Genomic DNA, 13630 nt, shown 5'->3' on the forward strand with positions numbered 1-13630 from the left:
TTATTATTATTGTTGACAAAAACATTGCATAATAATTATTGTTATTGTTTTATCACCCATCTCGAACTAATTTCAACATAAAAATATTTTTGCTTTGAATTTTCTGGAAATAGACAGACTAATAGACAGGAAAAGTCCATTAATTTACTAAAATCCACTTTGAACTTTTTACAGCTTTCCATTGGATCCTTTTTAGGTAAAAAAACAACTTTTGTGGGTACTTGAGAAAAAATGAGTTCCCAGAGGTCCCATTATAACTTGGTTACACAATACTTCCCAGTCCCCGCAACCCCTCTCTTAAGGTGTGGCTCTTACCTAATCCAAGGCAGGACACGCGCAGACCCGACTTCCCAAGGTTTCTGTCAAGATACAACACAAGATGACAATGATTTATTATTATTTTTAGTCATCTTAACATATGATTACAAAAGAAACAAATGAAGTTTGTGTATTTAGTATTTAGTACTGTAAGAAGAACTTCTCTTACATTATGGTCAATGACAACATAGCATACATTTGGAGGCAAAGTTGATAGGGAGGTGTAAATGTGAAACGGATTTAAGACAAGCACCCTGCCTACCCAGGCTTCCAAAGAAATTTCTGTAGACACAGATGGTTCATGCTTCCAGTAATGCGTAACCTTGAAGAGCTCCATGAAGGCTATAACTATCTCTCTCCAAACAAACTACTCTTTTGAACTTCAGCTTCATGTATCCTAACGGCCATGCGGTTTAGTACGGTATTGTTAGGTTTATTAACGTTACATTATACATTAATATTAATTATATATATATATATATATATATATATATATATATATATATATATATATATATATATATATATATATATATATATATATATATATATATATATATATATATATATATATATATATATATATATATATATATATATATATATATATATATATATATATATATATATATATATATATATATATATATATATATATATATATATATATATATATATATATATATATATATATATATATATATATATATATATATATATATATATATATATATATATATATATATATATATATATATATATATATATATATATATATATATATATATATATATATATATATATATATATATATATATATATATATATATATATATATATATATATATATATATATATATATATATATATATATATATATATATATATATATATATATATATATATATATATATATATATATATATATATATATATATATATATATATATATATATATATATATATATATATATATATATATATATATATATATATATATATATATATATATATATATATATATATATATATATATATATATATATATATATATATATATATATATATATATATATATATATATATATATATATATATATATATATATATATATATATATATATATATATATATATATATATATATATATATATATATATATATACACACATATATATATATATATATATATATACACACATATATATATATATATACACATACACACATATCCATACATATATACAAACAAAAGAAACATTTCAAATGTGATGATGTAACATGTACATGTGAGGGAGTCAAAATAATTGTGGGGGAGGAGATCTACAACTGTGTATCTACTTTACCAGCGTTGTGTTGAAATACAGTGGATGTGAAACAGTAGTAGAAGGGGGCACATTGGTGTCTGCATATGTGACTTTTGTGAAGTTATAACAATACAGAACAAAATGAAAGCACCAGGCAGTGATATAGAATTTGTACCCTCATCCCAAAAGGAACGCAGTAGAGGCACATCATGAGCAAGATTATTAGCCAAGATCTGTACATTTCGGCTAAGAATAAAAAATATAAAAAAATTGCCCTGAATGTACATGTGTATGTAATGAAATTAAATAAATAAGGAAGATATAAATAAGGATTTATCTCTTTAAAATATAATTAGAATAACACTCATAATTATCATGTATCGTTTCAGTCATGTTAATATACCGTATTTTCTCACATACAAGCCGTATTGATCGCCAAAATAATGATGACTGAAAAGGTTTCGGCTTTTCTGCGAATAATTTAGACTTGACATGAACGAAACTGCAAGGTGACAAAGACAAAACGCCATAAAGCAAGACAATGCGGCCGAGCATTGCACAAAGGGGGGGAAGAGGGATGCTGGTCAGAGTATGTGGGATTTCAGGTTAATTTGTTCACTACAAAGGTCTCCAATGGATACTTCTTTGTCAATCCATTTCAACTGGAAGGAATGGCAGTGCAAAGTCAGGTTTCAGCTCAATGTCATGTCTGAGAGGCATAGCTTGCATAGCCAGATTTATGGCTATATCTATGACTGAATGATGAACCTCCTCAGGCGTAAATTCCTCATAATCATTAGTGATTTTTTTTTCAGCCACACATTTTTCCAGCTTTAAATTATGTTCTTTTTTTTTCATCATTAAATGTATTCTTCTAATTCGGCTGGCCGTCCCTCTTCGGGCCTTCTTCAAGGAGGCTATAGTGCTTAAGAGTTTCAGTGCGAATTTGTAAATATTTGTGAATACTTTTGGATTTGGATACTTTTGAAAAATACCACAATAGACTGAAGTTGCAACTTTTGAAGGGATGACATGTGCAATCCAATTGAACTGGGAGGGGTGGGAGTACAAACTCCAAATTAATTTGCTGGAGGCAATTAGAAACAATTCCAGAAACCTTGAAAAAGAACTACAGTGGTCCCTTGAGATAAGACCTTGATGTGTTCCGTGACTGAGCTCGTATGTCGATTTACTCATATCTCAAATCAATATTTCCCATAGAAATGAACTAAAAACAATTAATTTGTTCCAACCCTTTGAACAAAAACAGGAATGGAACATTTTGTTGTTGTTGTAATTCGTCATCTATTAACAGAGTAACAAATAACAAGTGGTTATGATGTTTAATAGTACTAAAATTAGACGTATTTTGCGAAGGAGAGAGAGTGACAGAGACTTTTTGCCAGGCAACGAGCTCGTAACATAACAAACTAATTTAAATGAACTTGGATTATGATACAGACACTCAAAAATTAATTTAATCTAACCTTACACTAAACTTCTAATTTTGCTAGTCCCTTTTTTATACCTTTCTTCTCCCGGGTTGGCTAGATTTGCCCCGCCTCCACCCTGACTTTTAACTGCAGTTTTTAAAAGGAACCTATCGAACATTTTTTGCTTTTGTCTTTGGTTCAAAATATTCCGAAAATGATGCACACAAATGTCCTCACAATAGGATGACGCATGACCACTTGCCAACGGGAAGTAGTATACTCCTCTCGTGTATCATAATTTGTCACATATCTCAAGGTAAATATTTGCTCAAAATTGTGCTCATATGTCGACACACTCATATGTCAAGTTATTGCTGTATTAAAACAACTATTTTGTAGCGCATTGTAAACTAATTTAAAGCTTGTTTAACAAAGCTAAGGATGTCCTATTGTCAGCACATTATGCCATTCATATACCTATTCTTGGGTGACCTTGAAGAGATTCCCTGACAAGCATATGAGGCTCAGGTTCCTGCTGAGTCTCAGCAGAAGTGAATCACAACAGTAAAGTCATTGCTCTTGAGGACTCCTCAATAATGAAGGAGACAGAGGTGGTAGGACAGCGATAAAAAAAGAAGCACTTTAGACAAATTTGATGATCAGAACATAGACTTTAGAGGAAGCATACATTATTACTGACAAACAACTACACCAGCTACAACCTTGTGAAGTTACTTTGGCCAAACCGAATTGACCAATTTCATTCCAGGGGAGAGTGGGAGCCATTGCAATATTGAGAAAAGTGGAATAAAAGACTACACAGAGCTGTCAGCAAAATATTGAATTATTTTTGCAAATAAAACATTATTTTCCTGTTATGCCGCATATTAGTGGAAGAGAAGCTGATGTTGGTCACTAGCTGGATTTTGCATCGCCCTAGTTTCATGTAAAACTACAAATACCTTGTTTAATAGTTATCTAATAACAGTAGTAGGTTAGACGAAGTAAGAATATTTGTGAATCAGTATTAAAAAGTAAATGATTAAGACTCACACAGATCCATTACTTTTTAAATTATGGGAACAAATATTCATATGTAACAATGCTATTATCTTTCTTAAAAAAAGATAATGACGTCATAAGAGACATACGAGCAATTTGAGATACGAGGAAACATTTGTCTTGCGATACGAGACAATATTTGAGGTACGAGCATACGAGACAGCCAGGTGGCTAAGACTTGAGAGGCTACTTATGAGAACAGAATGACACTGTCTTTATCGCCACAACTCCAGCGTGTAAAGATACCTTCAAACAATGGACGGAACATTACCTTTTATCAATGTTTTTGCTGTTAGTCACTGCAGAATAAAGGGAAATACAAAGGGTCCAAAGCAAGCAGGTAAAATAATCAAAATACATGAGTGGTGTATGGAGCTGGTTCCCTAATACGAGAGGAGCAAGATAGTTAGTTATTTGTTACTTTCTTAGTAGATGGTGAATTAGAAAAAATAAATGTTTTTCTATTGTAATATCCTGCTTTTGGTGGGAACAAACTAATTTGTATTTAGTTCATTTCTATAGGAAATGTTGATTTGAGATGCGAGTAAATCGACATATGAGCTCAGTCCAGGAATGCATTAAGCTCTTATCTCAAGGTATTACTGTACTGGAGTCAGTAGAGGTTGTATGCCCCAATAGAAACAGTATGTAGAAAAGTTGTTATTGGTTTTATCTTGGACACGCTTTACCGGTCGCCCCCGTTTGTTTAGAACCAAAAGACAATTGTTGCGCTATTTAAAAAAAATGTTTTGAAAAATGGATTAGATGAGAAAGTAAAATTTCAGTTTCACGCATAACACAGCAGACATGTATAGTTATGTACAGTTGTGCTACAGAAGTTCAGCACTTCAAATCAATCAAGCAAAATGTACAGATATGATATGAAAAGCAATTCAGCAGTTCAATTCAATGAAACCACAGCATCAGTAGGATACCAAAGCACCCATAGCAGCTGTCGCTGATTTAGCCATTCGGCCAATGCGAATAGCACGCAGTTCCCCAGTCTCATCAACCGAGCAGCTGCCATAGTCTTAGTGGCTCTTCGCCGGCCACCTCTACGCTGAGCGTAAGTCTGACGAATTTGACCTATTTAAGCAATTTTTGGGTGTTATTTTTGGTAAAACATTGTAAACGAAAGTGAAAATACGATGAAAAATTCAGACAATAGCGGTGCTGTTGCGTAGTTCATGCAACTAACTTAAACCACCACAAGAGAGCATCAAGCTAACATATTTCAGGTCAGGCAATATTTGCAAATGCTCAAAGCTTGAGTTTATACACTGAGAGAAGGTAAAGAAATTCAATCACTCGCCTGTAAGGATTCGACAGCCGCTTCAGGCCACCATAATGCCAACTCTAGGATGCAGGGTTTGGACAAAAGTAGCGTGAGAATGTTAACATAAAACATCCACCCATCCATAAATCAAGTTTTATCTTTTCCTGCTCCCCGAAACAATTTTTTCCCCCTTCGTCACGGAAAAGACTCGGCAAGACACGAAGGTGCTGGGCGCGCTGACCCAAGACGCCTTTCCACGTCATTTACAAACGTCATTTTGGGAACAATTTCCCGCAGCAAGTTTCTAAGTACACACACATCCATCCATGCATCACGCTTTATAAGGATTAGAGACTAGATAAAGCGTGATTTATGGAGGAGTCAATGTTTTATAACTCCCGTCATGAGAAAAAAAAAAGAGTTCCGGGGAGCACCTAGAAACCACAAAGACTTACAAAAGACACCATGTGTAAATACCTAGACAGGATTTTGACAAGCCAATTGCACACACCTGGTCACACGAGGGACAGAGAGCGGAGAAGACACAGCATGAAAATCATTTCATGTGGACAGGCAAACAAGGGAAAACACATCCAAACCCCAACAAAAACATGACAAATGTATGGAGTATGGAACAGAAATGCAAAAATACATGCGATCTGAAGGTCAGTATCAAAGGAGGCCCAAACTATCGATGGCATTTTAATCGTATCGTTTTCAAAGAGACAACATTTCTTAAAGCTCCTTTTTGTTCTTTCTTTCATTCATTCATTTTATTAATTGCTTAACCTCAGAGGGGTTGCGGGAAGTGCTGGAGCCTATCTCAGCTAACTATGGACACCAGGCGGGGGACACCCTGAATAGGTGGCCAGCCAACCGCAGGACACAAGGAGAAGGACAACCATTCATGCTCACACTCATACCCAGGGATACTTTAGATTGTTCAAAAAGCCTCCCCTGCATGTTTTGGGATGATGTCTTGAGAAAACCAGAGAACCCGGAGAAAAAATACGTAAGTGAGGACCGACCGGCCTGGGATTGAACCACCGGCTCCAGAATCGTGAGGCTCCCACGCTAACCACTCATCTGCCGGGCTGCCAGATCACATTTATTTTTGGCATTTCTAGGTAAGAATGGTCAAAAATAGCCAATAGTTTGAAGTCAATAGTGATGACAGCACTGAGTGATGAATAAGCAAACATCCATTCGGAAGACTATGTTGACTGAGTCTCGTGGAGGATAACTATCCATAATAGCCACACACATGGAAGGCTAAAACATGACGCATGCCAGTATCTCTCGTGCTGTTATGCCCTTCCTCCCCCATTCAGGTTTATGTAACATCCACTTAAATAGACGATGGGGTAATGAGAACTAGAATGGTGCAACACATAGTATTGAAACCAAAGGGACACAGATTCGATGGCAACCCGATTCTTAGTAATACTACTACTAGCTATCTAAATTCGAGAGGTCTTTATACTGAAATTTTCTCCTCCAATCCAATCCGATTTTTTTCAAGATGTTTTGCAGATAAAAATCAGATGCCCATAATTTTAGAACAATAAAAATAAAGTCAAATATAACCGGTAAATGATGGATAACTTTGTTTCTGCGGAACCAAAATTGCACTTCTAATATACAAGATTTGTGTACAGGTTTCTACTTTAGAGGTTGGAACTAAAACCTTCACCCACTGTGGCTCTTTGTGTAAGTGTTGCCGACCCCTGCATGTTAAATGGTACAATATTCTAGTCAAACTTTCATCAAAGGACCAGTACAGTAATACCTCGACATACGAGTGCCCCGAAATACGAGCAATTTGAGATACGAGTAAAATTCCGGGCAGATATTTATATTGAGATATGAGACAAGTTTTGATATACGACTATACAGTGGACACTAGAGGCTGCTCATAAGAACATTATGGGCACTGTCTTTCTGTCGCAACTCCCTCGTGTAATGTATCTGCGGGCACTGGGCGGAGCTTTGCATTTTTACAGTGTTTTTATTCCAATTAGTCAGTGCGAATGGCGGAGCGATTTCTAATACGAGAGGAGTACAGTGGTACCTCAACATATGAGCATCTCGACATACGAGCATTTCGAGATATGAGTAAAATTTTGAGCAAATAATTATCCTTAGATACGAAAAAAATTGAGATACGAGAAAGCCAGGTGGCGAAGACATGAGGCTGTTTATCATTGTAGCTCACTGTCTTTTGGCGGATCTCTTTCGTGTACAACAGATATCTATGAGCACTGGGCGGAATGTTTTTTTTCAGTGTTTTTTTCCGTCAATCAGCGTGAATGCAGGAGCGACCTCTAATACGAGGAGTATAGTATATTACTTCACGATGGCTGCTCTTAAGAACATCAGGGGCACTGATTCTCTCCCCCGCAACTCCTCGTGTGATATCTCAACCTACCTATTTGTAATGTCTCTGCAAGCACTGGACGGAGCGTTGCATTCTTTTCAGTACCCCCCAGCCTGTTAGTTCTCGTTAGCAGAGCGATCGCTAATTCAAGACTATTTGTCGTTGGAAAATAGTTGTGCGTTACCCTATTGTGAGGACATGTGTATCATTTTTGGAATATTTTGAAGGGAATACAAAAGCAAACAGTCCATCGATAGTGAAAGTCAGGTTGGAGGCGGGGCAAATATTGCCAAGCTGGGAGAAGAAAGGTAACAAACATAAATACAAAACTATAATTAAGTTTAGAGTAAGGTTAGATTAAATTTATTTTTGAGTGTGTCTGCATCGTAATCCAAGTTCATTTAAATTTGTTTATGTTATGAAACGAGTGTATGGTCGTGCAAAATGCGCCCCCTCTCTTTCTCTTTATTTGACTACTATTAAATACATTTTAGTAATATTAAACCACTAGTTATGCTCGGTAATAGATGGCAAATTAGTAGAAATAAAACACTTTTTTCAATCCAATATCCTGTTTTTGGTGATTTTCAGAGGGTTGGAACAAATTAATTTGTTTTTAGTTCATTTAAATGGGAAATGTTCGTTCGAGTTACGAGAATATCGACAAACGAGCTCAGTTCCGGAGCGAATTAAGATTGTATCTCGAGGTACCACTGTATAGGTTAAATTAAATTAGATTAACGTTTATTCATCCCGTATATAAGAAATTCAGTTTGTAGCAGTAGCAAGCAAAGAGATATATGCCCTTGAATAAAGTACATTTTCCCATTTTAAAAGCAAACACCCAGGGCATTCCCAATAATAGGATTTTTGTACTGAAACAACCAGAGAATGTAAGTCCTCTTGTGGAATGAAATAAATTGATTTTCTATTGAAATATGGTCAGTTAATAAATTATTCATTCATTCATTCATCTTCCCTACCGCACATCGTTGAGGGGTTGCAGCGGTTGTCCTAGCCTAAGACTCGTCACCAGTCACCCGTAGGGCACATCGAGAAACGACCATAAACCCTCACAATCATACCGCCACCGGTGGGAATCGATCCCGCACCTGCCCGCACCGAAGCCAGATGAGTGAACCTCTACACCAGTGATTTTCAAACTTTTTTGGCCACCGCCCCCTTCACCGCCGGGCCAAAATGCCAACGCCCCCCTCTTTACCCCTTTCCAACGAACGAAGCTTAAATAAATAGAAGACAGGCGCCTCAGATATTATTCACTAATTTCGTTTCTTTTAATAGACCAATGCGCAGTTCACCTCGAATCATAAAAATTGATAGCTGATGCATTAAGCCGGTCGCTGTGCGCATACGTCTGTGGGCATTAAGCCGGTCGCTGTGCGCATACGTCTGTGGTTAAGCGTTGCCGGCGCGCTATTGTGTGCTCCTCTGCGGCTGACTGGATGGTGGTGGTTTCCCCAGTCGCCTGCATCGACGATAAACTCGCGACAATTAGTGATATACGGTATATGCGCGCTGCTCGTGAGCGCTCGAGCAGACAACGTTTCTTGTTTCAATAAAGCTTGTTTTTTGACGACTTTTTATTACAGACAATCAATTTTTCCGGTCTTTCTACAAACACCAACGTCACATTTTACTGTAATTGCTCCATCGCCCCCTTCACTATTTCAACGCCCCCCATTCGCCTGTTTAATCGTCAGCGCCCCCCTGAAAGTTCACACCACCCCCCGGGGGGCGGTACCGCCCACTTTGAAAACCACTGCTCTACACCATGTGGCAACTCCCTCAGTTAAATGAGTTCATCTAAATTTTCAAACTGAATTTTTGGTTAGTTAACTTTTCATGGACATCAAGCCAATGATTCATTCATTCCTTAGGATCCCGGGGTGTGCTAGAACTCATCCCGCCAACCACAGGGATCAGGCAGGGGACACCCCAAATCAGTGGCCAGCTGACAACCACTCATGCTCACACCGCCACCGAGTGGAAATCAAGCCCACTTTGTCTGCACCCAAACCAGGCGGAAGAACCACTGCATCATCGGGTGGCAATAAAACACAAACATTCTAATATTTTTATCATTGTAAAATATTTTCATTCATTTTCTGATCTGCTTTATCCTGACAAGGGTCGTGGGGGTGCTGGAGCCTATCCCAGCTGACTTGAGGCACGAGGCAGGGGACACCCTGAATTGGTGGCAAGCCAATCACAGGGCACGAGGAGACGGAAAACCGTTCGCACTCACAGTCCTACCTGGGAGCAATTTAGAGTGTCCAACCAGCCTACTGGTATGATTTTGGAATGTGCGAGGAAAGCAGAGTACCCATAGGAAACTCACTCAGGCCCTGGGAAAACATGCAAAATCCAAAACTGTGAGGGTGACGTGCTAACCGATCAACCACCGGGCCAGATGTTAAATACATAGTAAAATATAAAGTGCGGATGGAGTGTAAATTCATAGCCGTCATGTGTTACATTATAGTAGTTGGAATAATGCCCTGTATGTTGCTCTGTGCCTGGTGGTAACCAGGGATTGCACATTTCAATGGCATAGTAGAATTAGTCTACTATGACAATACCGGGCTTTAAGTTACACGTTTCTTTTTTTTTTTCCTCCCAAACCTAAGTTATAACTTTAAAAATTCATCAGACCCAACAAGTTTCTGCCTTCACTGATTCAGCACTGACGTATTCTCATTTTGCCAATGTTTTCAACACATATTTCATGTATTAAAAAAATGAAATAAAATCACTGGAATGACTTTACAGTTCCTTTAAAATGTGACAAATGTTTATGCCCACAAGAAGGAATCTGTGCATAAAAATAAGAATCAAGGCAGTATTTACTTATCACAGCTATGTAAACCCTTTTTGCATAAAGCCCTGTCACTTCACATGTCTAGATCTAACAAATTTTGACTTTGGTGTGACCATTTTACAATGGCACCGAAGTGGAAGTTTGAAATAAACACTGTGGATGTAGAATTCATGGCATAGTTACATCAGCATGGCCTCTGCGTAAAACAATAGGAGTACAACCGGAAAGCTTGGATGTTGAGAACAAAAATGTCCCAGCATTCACCCCCACAATCACCATGGCCCAAATCTCACACCCTCAAGCTTGTTGTCACCACCATGCAGCCTTTGTGAGAGCTGCCATTCTCAACAACAAAAGTTAATAATAGATAGTTGTCACCTTCACTTTTATTTCTTACTGTTTAGTTATTAAAGATGTGTTTTTAGATGTTTTCTTTTTAACAGCACACAATACTGTCAGTGCTGTACTTATGATTCAAGAACTTTATTTGCGTAACAATGTGAATTAGCCAAACACAATTTATATTGCCAGCCAATCGCAGGGAACCAGGAGACAACCATTCACGCCCATACCTAGAGGCAATTTGGAGTCCTCAATGAGCCTACCCTGCATGTTCTTGGGATGTGTGAGAAAACCGGAGTACTCGGAGAACACGCATACGTGGTATCAAACACAAGTTTAACTAAGGGAAGATGGCGGCGCCCTGAGCAAGCAATGGCAGGCAGAAGTACCGTATTTTCTCGCATATAAGCTATATTTAGTGCTAAAAAAATGATGACTGAATCCAGTATACAGTTTTTCCCTCAATTATCGCGACTTCACTTATTGAAAATTCACTCTTTTGCGATTTTTTCTGCTGTTCTTTTTTTTCTTTTAAAGTGAAAATCCACACTGAAACATGTAAGCAGAAGCCACTCCTGTCTTCTGCTTGCTACTAGGACTTAGCACTGAGTGAAAACATTTACTTATAATAGGGGTGATCCTACTTCACAATTTTTTTGATTATCGCGGCCATCTCTGGTTTACATTAAGTGCGATATTTGAGGGATTTCTGTATGTGCACACATTTTATGTAATGGGGATGATATAGCCATTCAACTCAAAATCGAGAAAAGATTAACAGATGAAACGCTAAACAAATTTATTTGATGTCTATGAATGAAATTCAAGAATAAAAAACGTATCTTGCATAAAACGTAAAAAAAAACTCACTTGTATCCCTCAATGCTCACGAAGAACGTCGTCATCTTACCAGAGTTAAATGTGCACTGACTGGAGAGACACGAGTAGCCTCGATAGTGTTCTTAGTGTTTATCATACCAGCACATCCCAATAGTTGTTAAGGCTAATCGTTGCAGTCGATCGTTAAAATATCAGCCTTGACACCTGCCTAATGTGTATTTAATGCTATTATTGCACCCACAGACTTGGTGAAAAGTAGACCGTCACGGACACAATTCCTGGACGTACTGCTGTGAATTATTTTTTTTATTTGTCTTCGTGCAGTCAGCACCCTTTCAAAACACAAAAGAAATGATTGTACATTTGTGATTCTGAATTAAAGTTCCGCTTAGATTCATATTGGTAGACATGGCTTTTAAGTGTGCACAAAAATAGTGAATGTTTTTTTTTTGAAAAGGCAAACAACCTTAAAAAATGACAACAAAAACACAATTCCCGAACTGCAAATGTGCTGGCGGATGAACAAGGAAAGGACAGCCGAGTTAATAGCAACTCCTTATAACATAAAATTACATAAAATAAAGAAATGGCTCCTTAGCATCGTGCCTAGTGCCTACGCTAACCTTTCACGGTCTCCATCCTTTTTTTGTTTTCATTCTTATGAACATTGCGCTGCACCCACGACGTGCATGCAACCTTGAGCTGCCTACACAAGGCTGTGTCGCATTCACTTCGAGCTCGCAGCTCAATGTGTATTTTCGACTACAGCACAGAAGCAAAAGAGCACAACGAGCGGACAACACCCTGAGGGCTGACGCGATTCTACTTATTCAATATCATTAGCTTGAATAATTAGATTTCACCAACATGGCATCTCTGCCCTGAGCACATCAGATGCAAGGGAGAGATAAGTCTTCATCAGGGGATTGTGAGGATGACTAACAGCCAATTAGACAACATTTTTGCTCCAACGAAAATTTGCAGCATATTGTCCACACATTAAAAAGTATTTTCTATAACAAATGTCATACAGTAGTTCAGTTAGACAATTAACAAAATACAGATTACTGTATTGCAAATTATCGTACTATAGACTCCCTAGTGACATCATGAGGTAATCTTGTACATGAAAATACAATTCAGTTTCCGAACATCAATTGAGTCAAGTCAAGATCAAGATATTACAAAATCTAACAGCTTTTCAACAAACAAAAAAATTTTTTTTTTTTTTTACTTCTAGTCAAAGTAGTAAAATGTACTTCATATGAAAACGGGACCATTAGTTTGAATGCAAACCTATTATCTTATGCCAAATGTTGACTACATTAGGTTGTATAAATAGCAATTAATGGTGGTGGTGGTGGTGGGGGGGGGGGTAATTCTTAGCTTGTTTCCCATTTAGCGATCCCTAACACTATATGCTGGCAGCAGTTAAAAAAGGTGCAATATTTGTATTCAAAGAATTTTCAATCGGAAAGACTATTAACTAATTTAGCTAATTTTCTTCTAAACATACAAAATAAGGTTGAATATAACTGTCGAATACATGGACACAACGTGAGAACAATTGAGTGCTGAATCTCTGAGTTCTGGGCAGAAAGTCTATTGGTCTGTATTTTACCCAGGATTTGTTTTACGTGGGTTTAATATAACAACTGTGTTTTCATGACAGATTTAAGCCCTGCAATTAATTAATTATTTTATTATGTGCTGATTTAATTTACCATTTTATATATTATACTAAAGATGGAAATTTGCAGTTTAAAACAAAAAAAAGTCTTGAAGCCTGGCTGTTAGACGAGCCAAATTGCGATCACGACGGACTAAAATTGTGCT

At 37.0% G+C, this 13630-nt stretch overlaps 1 protein-coding gene across 2 annotated transcripts in view; it reads right to left on the reverse strand.

The window, feature by feature from the left end:
• kcnab2a (potassium voltage-gated channel subfamily A regulatory beta subunit 2a) overlaps positions 1–13630 on the reverse strand; it is a 93143-nt gene that overhangs the window by 22810 nt on the left and 56703 nt on the right. For both annotated transcript variants that reach the window (XM_077727198.1, XM_077727197.1), the window contains exon 4: positions 316–359. In XM_077727198.1, coding sequence (XP_077583324.1) covers positions 316–359 — 44 coding nt within the window. The remainder of the gene's footprint in view (positions 1–315; positions 360–13630) is intronic.

The sequence above is a fragment of the Stigmatopora nigra genome, chromosome 10, assembly GCF_051989575.1.
Source record: "Stigmatopora nigra isolate UIUO_SnigA chromosome 10, RoL_Snig_1.1, whole genome shotgun sequence".
NCBI classification, from domain to species: domain Eukaryota; kingdom Metazoa; phylum Chordata; class Actinopteri; order Syngnathiformes; family Syngnathidae; genus Stigmatopora; species Stigmatopora nigra.